The 21,488-nt window shown below is 49.7% G+C and overlaps 1 protein-coding gene across 17 annotated transcripts in view; it reads left to right on the plus strand.

The window, feature by feature from the left end:
- Positions 1-21,488, plus strand: part of lpp (LIM domain containing preferred translocation partner in lipoma) — a 507,683-nt gene that overhangs the window by 392,667 nt on the left and 93,528 nt on the right. For all 17 annotated transcript variants that reach the window (XR_010965395.1, XR_010965397.1, XR_010965396.1 and 14 more), the window contains one exon: positions 482-1,207. Coding sequence is in view for 12 of the 17 variants with exons in the window: in XM_067994826.1 (XP_067850927.1) it covers positions 482-1,207 (726 nt within the window). In the remaining 5 variants the exon portion in view is untranslated. The remainder of the gene's footprint in view (positions 1-481; positions 1,208-21,488) is intronic.

A 21,488-nucleotide genomic window follows, 5' to 3' on the forward strand; every position in this document is an offset into this window, starting at 1 on the left:
TTGCTGTTTGTGGGATCTTGCTGTGTGCAATTGGCTGCCGAGTTTCCTACATTACAACAGTGACTACACTTCAAGAGGACTTCATTGGCTGTAAAGCGCTTTGGGACGTCCTGAGGTCGTGAAAGGCCCGATATAAATCTTTCTTTAAATGTATCTCTGCTAGTTGCCCAACCAGTCCATGTGGGAGCGAGTTCCACATTCTCACCACTCTGTGGGTAAAGAAGTTTCTCCTGAATTCCTTATTGGATTTATTAGTGATTATTTTATATTTGTGGCCTCTAGTTCTGGTCTCCCCCACAAGTGGAAACGTCTTCTCTACGTCTACCCTATCAAACCCTTTCATAATCTTAAAGACCTCTATCAGGTCACCCCTCAGTCTGCTCTTTTCTAGAGAAAAGAGCCCCAGCCTGTACAATCTTTTGTAATAATTATAACCTCTCAGTTCTGTATAATCCTAGTAAATCTTTTTCTTCTATTTCAGAGTCATGGAGTCACCACGACTGTCAGCTCCTCACCTCTCCAAGGTCCAGTAACAACAGCCTCTCACAGTCCAGTGATAGGCCATCAGCGGATGATCATTCCCTCACAGCCACTGCTAACAGCCACCAAGAAGACAGCCGCAAAGCCCCATGCAGCTCCGAGCGTGACGCCAGCCCCGGGCCCGGCCCCGGCCCCGGCCCCAGGCCTGGGCCCAAAGAGCCAGCCTCTGCCTCAGCCTCAACCGGTTCCGGCCTCCTACACCACAGCCTCCACTCCTGCCCGGCCTGCCTTTAACGTGCAAGTCAAAACAGCCCAGCCCAATCCCAACTTCATGCCACCAGGACCCGGCCTTGCTCCTTCTCCGTACCAGCAATACAACGTGCAGCCGACATGCCCACCAGAGCCAGCTCCACCCGTCCAACATTACCCTCAACAGCCTCGCGCCGCCGACCATGGTTATGGACCGCTGCCCGCTCGATACCCTGACCCGGGCTACGGCTACGCCCCTTCACCAAGTCGCTACCAAGACCATCGGTCCATGGCTCCAGCGTATGGAGTAGGATATGCAGGTGACCCAACATACGGAGCTCAGAGTACCTGGAGACCGGAGGCAGCCTACACCCACACCCCTTCTGGGCCTAATCCTAGTGCCTATCATCAACCTTCTCCCACCAAGAAGTCCTACTTCACTGACCCAGCAGCAGCTGCACCTCTGCATCACCCCAAGGTACAAAGTGCATCTCATGTTCGGATTGTTGGTTTACATTTGGCTGAGGGTCCTTATCATGCCCACCTTTTGTGGGACCTCCTATCCTATCTCCCTCAGTTTCCTCTTCCTCCTACAGTCTACAGACCTTTAAAACTCCCGCCCGGTGCAACCTAGTCACCACTCTCTGCTCTACATAAAACAGCGACTGGGCTCCCAAAGAACTCCATTGGTTGTAGAGTGCTATGGGGCATCCTGAGGAGGTGATAAGGTGCTAAAGAAATGCTCATTTGTTCTTTGTTTCCAGTTTTCCCTCCGTTTTGTGACCCTGGGATGCTGTCCTGTATTATAGATCTTGGCTTTTCACTTAATTTTCTCAATTAAGAACACGGGGCTGGAATTTCCAGAGGGTTTCTCCCAGATTCCCGCTGTAACTTCGGCCATTGGCGGAAGATCAGCGGAAGATTGGCGGAGGCCCTGGAGAAATGGCTCTTTGTGCCGTTTCTCCAGGATTTCCCACTGATCTTCCACTGGGAGAATCATGTGCAAATTCTCCTACCTTCGCAGAGGGCCTTAACTTTCAAATTTAAGGGGAAGCCAGATAAACGCATGAGGGAGAAAGGAATAGAAGGATATGCTGATAGGGTGAGATGAAGGAGGGAGGGAGGAGGCTCGTGTGGATCATAAACACCGGCATAGACCAGTTGGGCCAAATGGCCTGTTTCTGTGCCTTAGTCTCAATGTAATTCTGTGTAAAAGTGCAGCCTTTAGGAGAAAACATTGTACTTTTGTGTGGAGTATAGCAGGCCCGTTGAACGTCTCGTGTTGTGTTGGAACCTGTGTGTTGGGCGATTGCTCGAATGCTTGCTGAAGTATCCAGTGACCGTACGTTTGAATCCTGATCTGAATGGCCCGTTTTCTTAATGGAGAGAGATGAGGAGCAGTGGAGGAACAGAGAGATTTGAGTGTCCAGGTACATAAATCACTGATGGGGTGAGCCACCTCCTTTCCTCCACTGTCCAGCTCCATGGGACTGCCCCACCTTTCCAAACATGGCCAGCGCATCTCCGGCAATGGCTGCCCCACACTCTCCCGTCCAGAATCCCCAAACATCATTGCTTGTCACCCTCCACTTCCTCCTCCGCAGGCATGGAGTGAGCTTCCAGACGTACGTGATGTCACCCAGGTCAACTACTCCATCACTTCTATCCTCCTCACCACCGGCACCAGCACCAGCACTGACACCGATACCGGGACTGGCACTGACACCGGCACTGACACCGATACCGGGACTGGCACTGACACCGGCACTGACACCAATACCGGGACTGACACTGACACCGGCACCGGCACTGACACCGATACTGGGACTGGCACTGACACCGGCACTGACACCGGCACCGGGACCGGCACTGACACCGGGACCGGCACTGACACCGGCACCGGGACTGGCACCGGCACCGGCACTGACACCGGCATCGGGACTGACACCGGCACCGGGACTGGCACCGGCACCGGCACTGACACCGGCACCGGCACTGACACCGATACCGGGACCGGCACTGACACCGGCACCGGGACTGACACCGGCACCGGGACTGACACCGGCACCAATACCGGCACCGGGACTGACACCGGCACCGGCACCGGGACTGACACCGATACCGGGACTGACACTGACACCAATACCGGGACTGACACCGGCACCGGCACCGGGACTGACACCGATACCGGGACTGACACTGGCACCAATACCGGGACTGGCACTGACACCGGCACCGGCACTGACATCGATACCGGCACTGACACCAACGCTGGCACTGATACCCAGTCCTCAGCCAGGACCCGAGTGACTCACAGCTTCCTCAGACCGAAGTCTGAAACCCTCGCTCTCAGCTTCCTGCCCCCAACTCCTCCCAATCCCCATCCCCCTCCACACTCATCCCCATCCCCACCATCCCCCTCCCACATTCCCTCCCCTCCCCCTCGCACTACCCTCCTCCTTCCCCTCCCCCTGTCCCTCTCCCTCCTCCTCGCCCTCCTCAGCCACTTGCTCAGGCTGAACCAGACTGTGTGAACTCTTGGTGTCACGCTCAACCCTGAGCAGAGTTTCAAACCCCACATCCCCTCCATCACCAAGGCAGCCTATTTCCCCCCTCCCTCCACCCCTACGTCCGGCCCTCCATCCACCCTTCGCCCATCCCCTCCGTCCACCCCCCCCCCCCCATCCTCTCCCTCGTCCACTCCCTCCCCCCCATCCTCTCCCTCGTCCACTCCCCCCACCCTGCCCATCCTCTCCCTCGTCCACTCCCTCCCCCCCATCCTCTCCCTCATCCACTCCCTCCCCCCATCCTCTCCCTCGTCCACTCCCCCCACCCTGCCCATCCTCTCCCTCGTCCACTCCCTCCCCCCCATCCTCTCCCTCATCCACTCCCTCCCTCCCATCCTCTCCCTCGTCCACTCCCGCCACCCTGCCCATCCTCTCCTTCGTCCACTCCCCCCACCCTGCCCATCCTCTTCCTCATCCACTCCCTCTGCCTTTCGAGATGAAGTGATGAAAAGTTAAAAGTCGTCCATTTAAAATGGAGCCAATGATTCAGTGCGGGGGCTGTGTGAGCTCTGCACGAGCCACACTGCTTGAGCTGTACGCGAGCGATACCCGCACTGCGTGAGCTGTGCAAGAGCTGTATACGAGCGATAGCCACACTGCGCGAGCTGTACACGAGCGATAGCCACACTGCGCGAGCTGTACACGAGCCACGCTGCGTGAGCAGTACACGAGTGATACGCACACTGCGCAAGCTGTACACGAGCGATACGCACACTGCGCGAGCTGTACACGAGCGATACGCACACTGTGCGAGCTGTACACGAGCGATACGCACACTGCGCGAGCTGTACACGAGCGATACGCACACTGCGCGAGCTGTACACGAGCGATACGCACACCGCGCGAGCTGTACACGGGCGATACGCACACTGTGTGAGCGGTACACGAGCGATACGCACACTGTGCGAGCTGTACATGGGCGATACGCACACTGCGCGAGCTGTACACGAGCGATACGCACACTGCGCGAGCTGTACACGAGCGATACGCACACTGCGCGAGCTGTACACGAGCAATAACCTAAATATCTTAATAATTTATCGCCCTGAACCTGCCTCGGAAACCATTGTCCCGGTGGGTTTGTTGTACAATTTGTTTTTTTAACTAAATCACAATGTAAATGAGTCCTGAAGTGCAGGAAGTGAGGAGGAAATATTAATTCTTATTAGTTGCCTTGTCAAAGAGCTTGTTGTGTCGATTTGACTATTCCCTCAGGAAGCAGACAGCGCAGTGTGTGCAGATTTATGTGTGAGTCTGGCTCGGAAGGTGTGACTCATTCCATTGGCGGTTATTGTCCTGTCAGCTGAGGCTCATTGTGCAGTTAAATGACACACAGACCTGGTGAATTTAGAACAGCTATTTTCTACAACCTGCTCATTAGCTAAAGAGAAATGGCAGAGTCGGGAAAGGTGAAACCTTTTTGTTCAGAGCGAGCTGTTGACGGTGAGCTTCACGCTGTGTTGATGGTTCTCATTATGCTGATTGATCAGTGTGACGCCCTGTGTTTTGATAAAACAGCAGGCAGAAGTAAATTTAATGAACTCCCAAACAGAACAGAATGAAATTCATAACACGTTTGTTCAGATAGTAATACCCAGCACTCACAGCAGAGCACGACAGGGACAAGGGGCAGGATGAGCAAACCTCACACACTGTAACTGAGAGGGCGAAGGGGACAATTTTATCCGCACAGTCTAGAAATGTTCTCAAGATGGAAACGATTGCTTGCAGCGACCGAAAATGGCAAATGGAAACAGGAAAACACTTGAACCCCAGAGCAGCTCACTCAGCCTCCGAGGGGCCTCGATCCCAGGTCTCATCAGCCTTGGCTCAGTGGGGAACTCTCTCACCTCTGAGTCAGAAGGTCGTGGGTTCAAGTCCCTCTCCAGAGACTCGAACCCATAACCCAGGCAGGCACTCCCAGTGTAGTACTGAGGGAGTGCTGCACTGTCGGAGGCAGCGTCTTTCAGATGAGACGTTAAACCGAGGCCCTGTCTGCCAGGTGGACATAAAAGGTCCCATGGTCACTATTCGAAGAAGAGCAGGGAGTTCTCCCCAGTGTCCTGGTCAATATTTATCCTTCAACCAGTATCACTAAAACAGATTATCTGGTCATTGCTGTTTCTGGGATCTTGCTGTGCACACATTGGCTGCCATATTTCCTACATTGCAACAGTGACGACACTTAAAAACTACTTCATTGGCTGTAAAGCGCTTTGGGACATCCTGAGATAGTGAAAGGCGCTATATAAATGCAAGTCTTTCTCTCTCTCTCTCTCTCTCTCTGCTGCTAACTAGGTTTCTCGTCTTTCATACGTTAACTGCTGCGCTCCATGTTCACACACTGTCAACTGAAATAGCTTAACAACTTGTATCTGGCCTGATCTTACCAAGTATTTTCTTGTCAAAGAGAATGAGAAAGTGCACTGGTGAATATCCCGTTCCGAACACAAGGGAATCCTATTATTGTTGCCCTGGGTTACGCTATCGGACAATTAAAGATTGGACAGTACAGGAACACTCCTGAATATAAGACCCTCAGACCGCTTACGATGTGACCAGTAATGCTGTACATGAGAGAATATGTAAGGCAAACTTCTACCGGATAGAGTGAAACCAATCATCACAAATTCCTTTGTTACGACCAGTCTGATATCCAGCTCCAAACAGCAGGAGCTGAGATTGCAGGGCACCTGCATCAAAGCAGAAGAGAATTCCGTTTCTCACTGTGATTACAGGCAAGTGCAGGCTATATATCCATTCCATTACTCTTTCTCCTTCCCTTTCTCCTGTCCAGTGGTTTCTTTTTTTTTATTCGTTCATGGGATGTGGGCGTCGCTGGCGAGGCCAGCATTTATTGCCCATCCCTAATTGTGCTGCAAAAGATTTACAGGTTGGACTGGCTTGAGAACTGCATGCCCCCTCACCCCTCTCCCTCTTTTTCCCTCTCTTTGCTCCTCTCCCCGCTATTCCCCCTCTCCTTCCTCTCCCCTCCCCTCTCTCCCCCTCTCTTCCCCCTTTTACCACTTCTCCCCTCTCTCCTCCCTCTTCCCCTCTTCCCCCTCTCCCCTCACCTCCTCACCCCCTTTCCCCCCTCTCACCCCTTCTCCTCCTCTTCCCCCACTCCCTCCCCCCCTCTCGCCCTGCCCCTTACCTCCTCTCCCCTTCTCAGCCCCTCACCCCCCTCTCCCCCCCCCACTCCCTCTCCCCTCCCCCCACTCTCTCTCCGCTAGACCTGGCTGCCTCTGACGATAAACCTCGAGAGGTTGTAGGAACCACACACGATTCGTGCCTCTGATCAGGTAACTTCTCATGAAGATCACCCATCAGTCCCTGAAACACATCCTGACCTTTTCACCTCTCCCTCCATCCAATCAACCCAATCTTCATCAATCTCACCTCCTAATAAAGTCTGTCCCAGACACTGTGTGTTCAGACTCTGTTACAGATGTGTTAGTGACAGTACAGACAGTCACACCTGGGTATCAGCAGGATTAGCAGGTAGAGGTGAGTATACACACTGGGATCACACCTCCAGGGTAAGGTGCGAGTTCATGGCCAACGCACGATGAGGTTTGACATGTGACAAACTCTACGGTGCTGTGGGAGGAGGACTGAGGTTATCAGGAGGATGTAAAAGATCCCACGGCCACAATTTCAAAGAAGAGCAGGGGAGTTCTCCCCAGTGTCCTGGGCCAATGTTTATCCCTCAAGCAACATCACTAAAACAGATTATCTGGTCATTTATCCCATTGCTGTATGTGGGAGTATTTTTTAAAGTGTAGTCACTGTTGTAATGTAGGAAACGCGGCAGCCAATTTGTGCACAGCAAGATCCCACAAACAGCAATGTGATAATCTGTTTTAGTGATGTTGGTTGAGGGATAAATATTGGCCAGGACATCAGGGAGAACTTCCCTGCTCTTCTGCATATAGTACCATGGGATTTTTTACGTCCACCTGAGACGGGGCCTTGGTTTAATATTTCATCCGAAAGGCGCCACTTATCAACAGTGTAGCCCTCCCTCAGTACCGCGCTGGGAGTACCGGCCTGGATTATGGGCTCAAGTCTCTGGAGTGGGACTAGAACCCACGACCTTCTGACTCGGAGGCGAGAGAGTTGCCCACTGAGCCACGGCTGAGACTGCAAGAGGGCAGTGGAGCATTCTGGTTAATGGTTGATGGGCGGCTGTTTTTTTCCTGCCTTTTTTCTCATACCTTAGTCGTGCAATTATATGAATAATTAAATGTTCACTATAACCAGGCCTCTTGCCTTCCGTAGCTCAATCGATGAAGTTATTGTTCAGTGCAGAGCTGAGGTAACGTAGTAGGTACAGCACAGACGGAGGACATTCAGCCCATCATGCCTGTGCCGGCTCTTTGAAAGAGCTATTCAATTCGTCCCACTCCCCTGCTCTTTCCCCATAGCCCTGTATTTTTTCCTTTCAAGTATTTATCCAATTCCCTTTTGAAAGTTACTATTCAATCTGCTTCCACCACTGTTTCAGGCAGTGCATTCCAGATCGTAACAACTCGCTGCATAAAAAAATGTTTTCTTTTATTCGTTCACGGGATGTGGGCGTCGCTGGCAAGGCCGGCATTTATTGCCCATCCCTAATTGCCCTCGAGAAGGTGGTGGTGAGCCGCCTTCTTGAACCGCTGCAGTCCGTGTGGTGACGGTTCTCCCACAGTGCTGTTAGGAAGGGAGTTCCAGGATTTTGACCCAGTGACGATGAAGGAACGGCGATATATTTCCAAGTCGGAATGGTGTGTGACTTGGAGGGGAATGTGCAGGTGGTGTTGTTCCCATGTGCCTGCTGCTCTTGTCCTAGGTAGTCATGATGTGGAGATGCCGGTGATGGACTGGGGTTGACAATTGTAAACAATTTTACAACACCAAGTTATAGTCCAGCAATTTTATTTTAAATTCACAAGCTTTCGGAGATTTTCTCCTTCCTCAGGTAAATGTTCAGGATCTCCTTGAAGCCTACGCATTTATACATATTGAATAATACATGGTGTTTACAGACTGCCCCTGCAACTGCCCGTTGCCAAGGCAATCACCGTGTTCAGACAGAGAGGTGTCATCTGCAGAACCCCCGAATACACATTCAACAAAAAAACAAACAGGGAAAAAAAACAGAGAAAAAAAAACACAGAGAGAGGCAGAAACATCCGGAAGGCAGAGAGAGCCAGCAAATGACCCATTATATTAAAAACAGATAACATTTGTTCGCTGGTGGGGTAACGTGTAGCGTGACATGAACCCAAGATCCCGGTTGAGGCCGTCCTCATGGGTGCGGAACTTGGCTATCAATTTCTGCTCGACGATTTTGCGTTGTCGTGTGTCTCGAAGGCCGCCTTGGAGTACGCTTACCCGAAGGTCGGTGGATGAATGTCCATGACTGCTGAAGTGTTCCCCGACTGGGAAGGAACCCTCCTGTTTGGCGATTGTTGCGCGGTGTCCGTTCATCCGTTGTCGCAGCGTCTGCATGGTCTCGCCAATGTACCATGCTCTGGGGCATCCTTTCCTGCAACGTATGAGGTAGACAACGTTGGCCGAGTCACAGGAGTATGAACCATGCACCTGGTGGGTGGTGTCATCTCGTGTGATGGTGGTATCTGTGTCGATGATCTGGCATGTCTTGCAGAGGTTACCGTGGCAGGGTTGTGTGGCGTCGTGGACGCTGTTCTCTTGAAAGCTGGGTAGTTTGCTGCGAACGATGGTCTGTTTGAGGTTGGGTGGCTGTTTAAAGGCGAGTAGTGGAGGTGTGGGGATGGCCATAGCGAGGTGTTTGTCCTCATTGATGACATGTTGAAGGCTGCGGAGAACATGGCGTAGTTTCTCCGCTCCGGGGAAGTACTGGACGACAAAGGGTACTCTGTTGGTTGCGTCCCGTGTTAGTCTCCTGAGGAGGTCTATGCGATTTTTTGCTGTGGCCCGTCGGAACTGTCGATCGATGAGTCGAGCGTCATATCCCGTTCTTACTAGGGCGTCTTTCAGCGTCTGTAGGTGTCCATCGCGTTCCTCCTCGTCTGAGCAGACCCTGTGTATTCGCAGGGCCTGTCCATAGGGGATGGCCTCTTTGACGTGGTTAGGGTGGAAGCTGGAAAAGTGGAGCATCGTGAGGTTGTCCGTGGGCTTGCGGTAGAGTGAGGTGCTGAGGTGCCCGTCTTTGATGGAGATTCGTGTGTCCAAGAAAGAAACTGATTCTGAGGAGTAGTCCATGGTGAGCTTGATGGTGGGATGGAACTTGTTGATGTTTTTTTGTTGAATGTGTATTCGGGGGTTCTGCAGATGACACCTCTCTGTCTGAACACGGTGATTGCCTTGGCAACGGGCAGTTGCAGGGGCAGTCTGTAAACACCATGTATTATTCAATATGTATAAATGCGTAGGCTTCAAGGAGATCCTGAACATTTACCTGAGGAAGGAGAAAATCTCCGAAAGCTTGTGAATTTAAAATAAAATTGCTGGACTATAACTTGGTGTTGTAAAATTGTTTACACTTGTCCTAGGTGGTAGAGGTCGCGGGTTTGGGAAGTGCTGTTGAAGAAGCCTTGGCGAGTTGCTGCAGTGCATCCTGTGGATGGTACACACTGCAGCCACAGTGCGCCGGTGGTGAAGGGAGTGAATGTTTAGGGTGGCTCATGTCACCTCTGGCTCTTTTGTCGATCACCTTAAATCTGTGTCCTCTGGTTACTGACCCTCCTGCCACTGGAAACAGTTTCTCCTTATTTACTCTCATCAAAACCACTCATGATTTTGAACACCTCTATCAAATCTCCCCTTAATCTTCTCTGCTCCAAGGAGAACAATCCCAGCTTCTCCAGTCTCTCCACATAACTGAAGTCCGTCATCCCTGGTACCATTCTAGTAAATCTCTTCTGCACCCTCTCTGAGGCCTTCACATCCTTCCTAAAGTGCGGTGCCCAGAATTGGACACAATACTCCAGCTGAGGGCTAACCAGTGATTTATAAAGGTTCAACATAACTTCCTTACTTTTATACTCTATGCCTTTATTAATAAAGATGATGTGGAGATGCCGGTGATGGACTGGGGTTGACAAATGTAAGGAATCTTACAACATCAGGTTATAGTCCAACTGTTTTATTTGAAAATCACAAGCTTTCGGAGGCTTTCTCCTTCGTCAGGTGAGTGTGGGATTCGGATTCCATGGAAGGTTGCCGCATTTATAGTCAGAGGACAATACCTGGTGATTACAGATAATCTTTCCAACTGCCCGTTGTCAAGGCAATCAAAGTGTTCAGACAGAGAGATGTTACCGACAGGACCCCCGAATACACAAACGGCCAGAACAAAAGACAGACAGACAGACAGAGAGAGAGAAACATCTGAAAGGAAGAGAAAGACAGAGAATGACCCGTTGTATTAAAAACAGATAACTTTTTTTCGCTGGTGGGGTTACGCCTTCAAGACACACGACAATTGATAGCCAAGTTCCACACCCATGAGGACGGCCTCAACCGGGATCTTGGGTTCATGTCACGCTACACGTAACCCCACGAGCAAAAAAAAGTTATCTGTTTTTAATACAACGGGTCATTCACTGTCTTTCTCTTCCTTTCAGATGTTTCTCTCTCTCTCTCTCTCTGTCTGTCTTTTGTTCTGGCCGTTTGTGTATTCGGTGGTCCTGTAGGTAACATCTCTCTGTCTGAACACTTTGATTGCCTTGACAACGGGCAGTTGGAAAGATTATCTGTAATCACCAGGTATTGTTCTCTGACTATAAATGCGGCAACCTTCCATGGAATCCGAATCCCACACTCACCTGACGAAGGAGAAAGCCTCCGAAAGCTTGTGATTTTCAAATAAAACAGTTGGACTATAACCTGGTGTTGTAAGATTCCTTACATTTATTAATAAAGCCCAGGATCCCATATGCTTTTTTAACAGCCTTCTCAACTTGTCCTGCAACCTTCAAAGATTTGTGCACATATACCTTCAGGTCTCTCTGTTCCTGCACCCCCTTTAAAATTTAGTTTATATTGCCTCTCCTCATTCTTCCTACCAAAATGCATCACTTCACACTTCTCTGCGTTAAATTTCATCTGCCATGTGTCTGCCCATTTCACCAGTCTGTCTCTGTTCTCCTGAAGTCTGTTACTATCCTCCACATTGTTTACTACATTTCCGAGTTTCATATAATTTGCAAACTTTGAAATTATACCCTGTATACCCAAGTCCAGGTCATTAATATATATTAAAAAGAGCAGTGGTCCTAATACTGACCCCTGGGGAACACCACTGTATACTTCCCTCCAGTCTGAAAAACAACCGTTCACCACTACTCTCTGCTTTCGTCCCTTAGCCAATTTTATATCCACGCTGCCACTCTCTAATCCCATTGGCTTTCATTTTGCTAACAAGTCTATTATGTGGTACTTTATCAAATGCCTTTTGAAAGTCCATATACACATCAACCGTACTCCCCTCATCAACCCTCTCCGTTACTTCATTAAAGAGCTCAATCAAGTTAGTCAAACACAATTTTCCTTTAAAAAATCCGTGCTGACTTTCATTTATTAGCCCATAGTTTTCCAAGTGCCAGTTAATTTTGTCCCAGATTATTGTCTCTAAAAGTTTTCCCACCACTGACGTTAGCCTGACTGGCCTGTTTATCCCTCTCCCCTTTTTTGAACAGAGGTGTAACATTTGTAATCCTCCAGAGATATGTAGAATGGAATCCCCACTCTCTGAGCTGCAGTTTGTCTCAGTGCCCTTGGATTAAAGGGGTTCCTGCTGTCACCCCTAAAGGAGGGGATTGGACCCAGATACGATGGCCTCCACTGTGGAATAGCCTGCCAAAGCGCAGCGTCTTGGCTCAGGCACGGAGAGCGGCCATGTGGCAGGGGTCCCACAGGGTGTTTGATGGAACCATTCCCAGCAGGAGAAGAGCAGAGAGGAGAAGACTTAAACCAAGGGCTTTGAATGGACATCAGTTTGTCTAGAATCTTCCATCACTCACTCCAACTCCCACTGCAACACTGCAATACCAAAGAAATATCATAGATTCTTTTTAAACAAAAGTCTTTTACCAGAACGGCGATTGAGATTTCCTGCAGTCACAGTAAACAGCAAGCTGGACAGAAATCTCATTACCCTTGAGTCAGGCGCAGGTCTGAGCTGGTGAATCACCTGTTCCATGTTTCAAAGCATTTGTCTAAATGTGGCCAAGGGCACAGTAAATTTGCCTGAAGAAGCACTGGGGCGACGGGTGACTGATGGGAGAGGGGACCTAGTTTGATAGCTGCAGGAGGATTTCACTCCTCATTGGATAGAAACCGCATTATACTCTCAGGAAAGAGACGTGTAACTGGGGAAGATTCATTCACTGTGAGATTTCTCAGCACAAATTGATACGCAGCTTTCAAGACTGACGGTGATGAGCATTATCAGACTTACAATCTGATGAACAAAATTACAGATAAATTTACCTTTGAGAACAGGACATGATGTCCCACAGCCTGACTCCGTCTCTATCACTGTGTTTCTCACCTACTTTCTCCCTCTTGGTGCAACTTCTGTTCCTCAATCTCACCCGCCATTCCCCTCCCCTGCCTCCGTTTTCCCCCCTTTCCTCTCCCAAGGTGCTGACTCATATCGGGGTGCAAGTTCCACATATGAGCCCAGTGAGGTATATAAAATGTACAGCACAGAAACAGGCCATTCGGCCCAACTGGTGTTTACGCTCCACACGAGCCTCCTCCCCCCTTTCATCTCACCCTATCAGCATATCGTTCTATTCCTTTCTCCCTCATGTGTTTATCCAGCTTCCCCTTAAATGCAACTATGATATTCGCCTCAATTACTCCATATGGGAGCGAGTTCCACATTCTCACCACTCTCTGAGTAAAGAGGTTTCTCCTGAATTCCCTATTGGATTTATTAGTGACTATCTTATATTTATGGCCCTGAGTTCTGGTCTCCCCCACAACTTGAAATATTTTCTCTGTACCCTATCAAACCTCTTCATAATTTTAAAGACCTCTGTTAGGTCACCTCTCAGCCATCTCTTTTCTCGAGGAGAGAGCCCCAGGCTTTTAAGTCCACCTGTGAGGGCAGACAGGGCCTCGGTTTAACATCTCATCCGAAATATGGCCCCTCCGACAGTGCAGCACTCCCTCAGTACTGACCCTCCGACAGTGCAGCACTCCCTCAGTACTGACCCTCCGACAGTGCAGCACTCCCTCAGTACTGACCCTCCGACAGTGCAGCGCTCCCTCAGTACTGACCCTCCGACAGTGCAGCGCTCCCTCAGTACTGACCCTCCGACAGTGCAGCGCTCCCTCAGTACTGACCCTCCGACAGTGCAGCACTCCCTCAGTACTGACCCTCCGACAGTGCAGCACTCCCTCAGTACTGCCCCTCCGACAGTGCAGCACTCCCTCAGTACTGACCCTCCGACAGTGCAGTACTCCCTCAGTACTGCCCCTCCGACAGTGCAGCACTCCCTCAGCACTGACCCTCCAACAGTGCAGTACTCCCTCAGTACTGCCCCTCCGACAGTGCAGCACTCCCTCAGCACTGACCCTCCAACAGTGCAGCACTCCCTCAGTACTGACCCTCTGACAGTGCAGCACTCCCTCAGTACTGCCCCTCCGACAGTGCAGCACTCCCTCAGTACTGACCCTCCGACAGTGCCGCACTCCCTCAGTACTGCACTGGGAGTGTCAGCCTCGTTTATATGCTCAAGTCTCTGGAGTGGGGCTTTGAGCCCACGACCTTCTGACTCAGAGGCGAGAGTGCTGCCCACTGAGCCCCGGCTGCCCAGTAAACGTTGCCTTTACCACATTGCCCAGATCCCGAAAAAGAGTGAGGAATGGTCGGTGCAAACTCTCCTCCTCAGATGTACCTCCGAGTCCCTGACTCCTAATAACATTCCTCACCTCCCTTTGCTGGAGATGAGGGGAGTCATGGAGGCCTGGTCTGTGGGGACCAGTAAGGAGGAACTGAGGCCCCTCTGATTGATTCGACGTTTGACTATGGTAATTTCACAACAGAAATGTATCTGTGAAGTGGTGAGCTGGAGCCAGTGATTTGCTGCGGTGGGCTGGGGGTGTTTGTGGTCGCAACCCGTGGCCGCTTCTGTGCAGTTTTAATTCCTTTAAACTGGCCGATTAATCCACAGTGAGAGATTTCACTCACTCCCACGTGTCTGTGTGCTTGAGATTTGTTGTGTATGAGTTTATCCCTCGGACTGTGCATTGTGGGCAGTCTCTGGCTGCCTCGTGTGAATATTGAATCAACCTGGGTGGAATTGAAGGTACTGTTAGACTCCAAGGCAAATTGAACAGGAAAGAAATTGCCCAGACAACTCTCCTCTCGAAACAGCCCAACCACAACTTGCATTTAAAGTGTAAAAACGTTTCAAGGTACTTGAGGGGAGGCTGGAGAAAAATAATGGAGTGAAAGACAGAGAGATTCAAACAAAAGGATTGGTCAAAGAGCAGGGCGGAGAGAGAGGCGGAGAGGTTTAGGGAGGGAATTCCAGAGCTTAGGACCTAGGCACGGCCACCAATGGTGGAGCGAAGGGATGGGTTTGGACAAGAGACCAGAGTTGGAGGAACAGAACGTTGCAGGAGGGGTTGCTGTAGGGTTGGAGAAGGTTACAGGGATAGATGGCAGATAGGCTGTGGAGTGATTTAAAAACAAGTACAATGATTTGCTGGATCAAATAAGAAAATAATTTAAGAGACCTGGAATATTTTAATTTCGGAGTTCAGTGGTGCCTAGCTGGAGAATCGAAGGTCGACCAATGGATGGGAAACCATGGCTGTAGGCTGAGTTCTTAATCCCTCCTTCGTTCCCCCGTACAGTCACTGAGTGTTACCGTTCACTCTCCGCTCCTTCGTGTGAGGAACAGAATTGGGGCCTTGTTCTTGGGCCTTGGATGGAGGTGATCCTGCTGACAGTGGTTGCAGTGTGAGCTGGACAGAAACATCGGATCCCGTGTTTGCAGCAGGTTGCATTTGTTTGGAGCTGTCTCACAGCCTCAGTCTATGCCTTTAGTCACCGATAGTCCACTCTGAAATCAAACACCGCGTAACATCCCTCACACCAGCAAAAGAGAACATTATTTTTGGTTTCCTTCTCCCCCCCGCTCATTTATATAGCGGCAAAGCGATTTACAGCCAATGAAGTACTTTTAAATTCCCCTTAAATCTTTGCTAGTCGGCTCAACCACTCCTTGTGGTAGAGAGTTCCACATTCTCACCACTCCCTGGGTAAAGAAGTTTCTCCTGAATTCCCTATTGGATTTATTAGTGACTATCTTATATTTATGACCCCTAGTTCTGGTCTCCCCCACAAGTGGAAACATCTTCTCTACGTCTACCCTATCAAACCCCTTCATAATCTTAAAGACCTCTATCAGGTCACCCCTCAGTCTTCTCTTTTCTAGAGAAAAGAGCCCCAGCCTGTTCAATCTTCCCTGAAACACATAAGATTCTGAGGGGATTTGACAGGGTAGATGCTGAGAGGTTGCTTCTCCTGGTTGGAGAGTCTAGAACTAGGGGGCATAGTCGCAGGATAAGGGGTCGGCCATTCAAGACTGAGATGAGGAGGAATTTCTTCACTCAGAGGGTTGTGAATCTTTGGAATTCTCTACCCCAGAGGGGTGCTGAGTCATTGAATGTGTTCAAGGCTGAGATAGATAGATTTTTGGACACTAAGGGAATCAAGGGATACGGGGATCGGGCAGGAAAGTGGAGTTGAGGTTGAAGATCAACCATGATCTGATTGAATGGCGGAGCAGGCTCAAGGGGCCGTATGGCCTACTCCTGCTCCTATTTCGTACGTTCTTGTCTTAGGTATGACCTCTCAGTTCTGGTATCATCCTTGTAAATCTTTTTTGCACCTTCTCCAGCAGCAGCTGGTGTCACTGCAGTACATCCGCGAGGCTGAGAGTTTTGTGGATAGCAGGTTTCAGGAGGTGGTCACCCTACAGCTTAAGAGAATGCAGGCAGAGAGGGACTAGGTGACCGCCAGACAGACAAGGAGGACCAGGCAGGTAGTGCAGGAATCCCCTGAGGGCATCTCATTCTCTAACCAGGTACTGGTGGGGGAGAGGGTTCCCCTGGGGAGTGCAGCCAGAGCCAAGACCAGAGCACCATGGGTGGCTCAGCTGTACAGGGGGGGAGGATCCAGGTCGGGAGAGCAATAGTGGTAGGAGATTCCATAGTTAGGGGAGCAGACAGGCGTTTCTGTGGCCGCAGACATGATTCCAGGATGGTATGTTGCCTCCCTGGTGCCAGGGTCATGGGTGTCACTGAGCGGCTACAGAACATTCTGGAGGGGGAGGGTGAACAGCCAGCGGTTGTGGTCCATATCGGACCAACGACATAGGTAGAAAGAGGGATGAGGTCCTGCCGGCAGAGTTTAAGGAGTTAGGAAAAAGATTAAAAAGCAGGACCTCAAAGGTAGTAATCTCCGGATTACTCCCGGTGCCATGCGCCAGTGAGAATAGAAATAGGAGGATAGAGCAGATGAATGTGTGGCTGCAAAGCTGGTGCAGGAGGGAGGGCTTTAGATTCCTGGGGCATTGGGACCGGTTCTGGGGGAGGTGGGATATTGGTCCCGGCCCTCAATAGGGCCGGGACCAATATCCTTGCGGGGAGGTTTACTAGTGCTGTCGGGGGGGGTTTAAACGAACTTGGCAGGGGGATGGGAACCTGAGTGTGGATTCAGATGGGATAAAGTCGGAACTGGAAATGGAAGGCAGAAAATTAGTGAGTGAGTCTGGAAGGCAGAGGGAACGAAGGTTAGAAAATAAACAATAGAGGAGTTTGGCAGCCCTTAAATATATTTACCTCAATGCAAGGAGTATAGGAAATAAGGCAGATGAGCTGAGGGCACAGATAGACACGTGGCAGTATGATATCTTAACTATTACAGAAACATGGCTTCAAGAGGGGCAGGAATGGTAGCTCAACGTCCCTGGTTACAGGGTTTTCAGACGAGATAGAGAAGGGGATAAAAAAGGAGCGGGGGTGGCAATTTTGGTTAAAGAAACAGTTACAGCTGTGAGGAGGGATGATATTTTAGAAGGATCATCAAATGAGGCCAAATGGGTTGAGCTAAAGAACAAAAAAGGGGCTGTCACACTGCTGAGAGTGTACTGTAGACCCCCAAACAGTGAGAGGGAGAAAGAGGAGCAAATATGTAGGCAAATTTCTGAGAAGTGCAAAAACAGTAGGGCAGTAATAGTCGGGATTTCAACTACCCAAATATTAACTGGGATACCAACAGTGTGAAGGATATAGAGGGTGCAGAATTCTTAAATTGCGTTCAGGAGAATTTTTTTAGCCAGAATATAGCAAGCCCAACAAGAGAGGGGGCAGTTCTGGATTCAGTTTTAGGAAATGAAGCTGGGCAGGTGGAAAGAGTATCAGTGGGAGAGCATTTTGGTGGTAGTGATCATAATACAGTTAGTTTTAACATAGTTATGGAAAAGGACAAAGATAGAACAGGAGTTAAAGTTTTCAATTGGGGAAAGGCCAATTTTACTAAACTGAGAAGTGATTTAGCAGAAGTAAACTGGAAACAGCTACTTGAAGGTAAATCAGTGTCAGAGCAGTGGGAGGCATTCAAGGGGAAGATTCAAGGGGTTCAGAGTAAACATGTTCCCACAAAGAAAAAGGGAGGGGCTGCCAAATCTAGAGCCCCCTGGATGACAAGGAGCATAGAGGGTAAGATAAGGCAGGAAAAGAAAGCCTATGATAGACACCGGGAACTCAATACTACGGAAAGCTTAGAGGAGTATACAAAGTGCAGGGGTGAAGTTAAAAAGGAAATTAGGAAAGCAAAGAGAGGGTATGAAAAAATATTAACAGGTAAAATCAAAGAAAACCCAAAGATGTTTTATAAATACATTAAGAGCAAGAGGATAACTAAGGAAAGAGTAAGGAATGTTAGAGACCAAAAAAGTTAACTATGTGTGGAGGTGGAAGATGTGGGTATGGTTCTTAATGAATATTTTGCATCTGTCTTCACAAAGGAGAGGGATGATGCAGGGATTGAAGTTAAGGAGGAGGAGTGTGAAATATTGGATGGGATAAACAGAGTGAGAGGAAGTATTAAGGGGATTAGCATCTTTGAAACTGGATAAATAACCAGGGCCGAATGAAATGTATCCCAGGCTGTTAAAAGAAGCCAAGGAGGAAATAGTGGAGGCTTTAACAATCATTTTCCAAACTTCATTGGATACAGCCTTAGTGCCGGAGGATTGGAGGACTGCTAACGTTGTACCGTTGTTTAAAAAGGGAGCGAGGGATAGACCGAGTAATTATAGACCAGTCAGCCTAACCTCAGTGGTGGGCAAATTATTGGAATCAATTCTGAGGGACAGGATAAACTGTCACTTAGAAAGGCACGGATTAATCAAGTACAATCAGCACGGATTTGTTAAGGGGAGGTTCTGTCTGACTAACTTGATTGAATTTTTCGAGGAGGTGACAAGGAGGATCGATGAGGGTAGTGTAATTGATGTAGTCTACATGGATTTTAGCAAGGCTTTTGACGAGGTTCCACATGGCAGATTGGTCAAAAAAGTAAAGGCCCATGGAATCCAAGGGAAAGTGGCAAATTGGATCCAAAATCGGCTCAGTGGCAGGAAGCAAAGGGTAATGGTCGACGGGTGTTTTTGCGACTGGAAGACTGTTTCCAGTGGGGTGCCACAGGGCTCGGTACGAGGTCCTTTGCTTTTTGTGGTATACATTAACGATTTGAACTGAAACATAGGAGGCATGATTAAGAAATTTGCGGATGACACAAAGATAGGCCGTGTGGTTGATAGTGAGGAGGAAAACTGTAGACTGCAGGAAGATATCAACGGACTGGTCAGGTGGGCAAATGGAGTTCAATCTGGAGAAGTGTGAGGTAATGCATTTGGGGAGGGCAAACAAGGCAAGGGAATACACAATAAATGGGAGGATACTGAGAGGAGTAGAGGAAGTGAGGGACCTTGGAGTGCATGTCCACAGATCCCTGAAGGTAGCAGGACAGGTAGATAAGGTGGTAAAGAAGGCATATGGAATGCTTCCCTTTATTAGCCGAGGCATAGAATATAAGAGCAGGGAGCTTATGCTGGAACTGTACAAAACACTAGTTAGGCCACAGCTTGAGTACTGTGCACAGTTCTGGTCACCACATTACAGGAAGGATGTAATTGCACTAGAGAGGGTGCAGAGGAGATTTACGAGGATGTTGCCAGGACTGGAGAATTTTAGCTATGATGACAGAGTGGATAGGCTGGGGTTGTTTTGCTTGGAACAGAGGAGGCTGAGAGGTGATTTAATTGAGATGTATAAAATGATGAGGGGCCCAGATAGAGTGGATAGGAAGGATCTATTTCCCTTAGCGGAGGGGTCAATAACCAGGGGGCATAGATTTAAAGTGATTGGTAGAAGGATTAGAGCGGAAATTAGGAAAATATTTTTCACCCAGAGGGTGGTGGGGGTCTGGAACTCACGGCCTGAGAGGGTGGGAGAGGCAGAAACCCTCAACTCATTTAAAAAATACCTTGATGTGCACCTGAAGAGCCGTGACCTGCAGGGCTACGGACCAAATGCGGGAAAGTGGGATTAGGCTGGGTGGCTCGTTTCTCAGCCGGCACGGACACAATGGGCCGAATGGCCTCCTTCTGTGCTGTAAATTTTCTATGATCCTGTGATTCTCCAGTGCTTCTATATCCTTTTTGTAATATGGAGACCAGAACTGTGCACAGTAACTCTAAGCGTGGTCTAACCAAGGTTCAGTGCTAGAATCATAGTATCATAGAAAGGTTACAGCACAGAAGGAGGCCATTCGGCCCATCGAGTCCGTGCCGGCTCTATGCAAGAGCAATCCAACTAGTCCCACTCCCCCGCCCTATTCCCGTAGACCTGCAAATTTTTTCCTTTCAAGTACTTATCCAGTTCTCTTTTGAAGACCATGATTGAATCTGCCTCCACCACCCCCTCGGGCAGTGCATTCCAGATCCTAACCACTCGCTGTGTAAAAAAGTTTTTCCTCATGTCACCTTTGGTTCTTTTGCCAATCACCTTAAATCAATCTCCTCTGGTTCTTGACCCTTTGACCAATGGGAACAGTTTCTCTCTATCTACTCTGTCTCGATCCTTCATGATTTTGAATACCTCTATCAAATCTCCTCTCAAGCATCTCTGATCCAAGGAGAACAATCGCAGCTTCTCCAGTCTATAATAAAGACTTGCATTTCTACAGCACCTTTCACAACCTCAGGATTTCCAAATGTGCTTCAAAGCCAATGAAGGAGTTTTGAAGTGTAGTCACTGTTGTAATATCGTAAAGGCAGCAGGCAATTTGCACACAGCAAGATCCCTCAAATAGCACTGAGAACCTGTTTTAGCGATGCTGGTTGATGGATAAATATTGTCCAGGACACCGGGGAGAACTCCCCTGATCTTTTCCGAATAATGCCATGGGACCTTTCCCATCCACCTGAAAGGGCAGAGGGGCCCTCAGTTTTGCATCTCATCCGAAAGACTGCACTTTCAGTGGTGCAGCACTCCCTCAGTACTGACCCACCGACAGTGCAGCACTCCCTCAGTACTGACCCTCTGACAGGGCAGCACTCCCTCAGTACTGACCCTCTGACAGTGCGGCGCTCCCTCAGTACTGACCCTCCGACAGTGCGGCGCTCCCTCAGTACTGACCCTCCGACAGTGCAGCACTCCCTCAGTACTGACCCTCCGACAGTGCAGCGCTCCCTCAGTACTGACCCTCCGACAGTGCGGCGCTCCCTCAGTACTGACCCTCCGACAGTGCAGCACTCCCTCAGTACTGGCCCTAAGACAGTGCAGCGCTCCCTCAGTACTGACCCTCCGACAGTGCAGCGCACCCTCAGTACTGACCCTCCGACAGTGCAGCACTCCCTCAGTACTGACCCTCCGACAGTGCAGCACTCCCTCAGTACTGACCCTCTGACAGTGCAGCGCTCCCTCAGTACTGACCCTCCGACAGTGCAGCACTCCCTCAGTACTGACCCTCCGACAGTGCGGCGCTCCCTCAGTATTGACCCTCCGACAGTGCAGCACTCCCTCAGTACTGACCCTCCGACAGTGCGGCGCTCCCTCAGTACTGGCACTGACTGGAGTCATAGAGTCATAGAGTTATACAGCACGGATAGAGGCCCTTCGGCCCATCGTGTC

Source organism: Heptranchias perlo, chromosome 13 (assembly GCF_035084215.1).
Source record: "Heptranchias perlo isolate sHepPer1 chromosome 13, sHepPer1.hap1, whole genome shotgun sequence".
Classification (NCBI taxonomy): Eukaryota; Metazoa; Chordata; class Chondrichthyes; order Hexanchiformes; family Hexanchidae; genus Heptranchias; species Heptranchias perlo.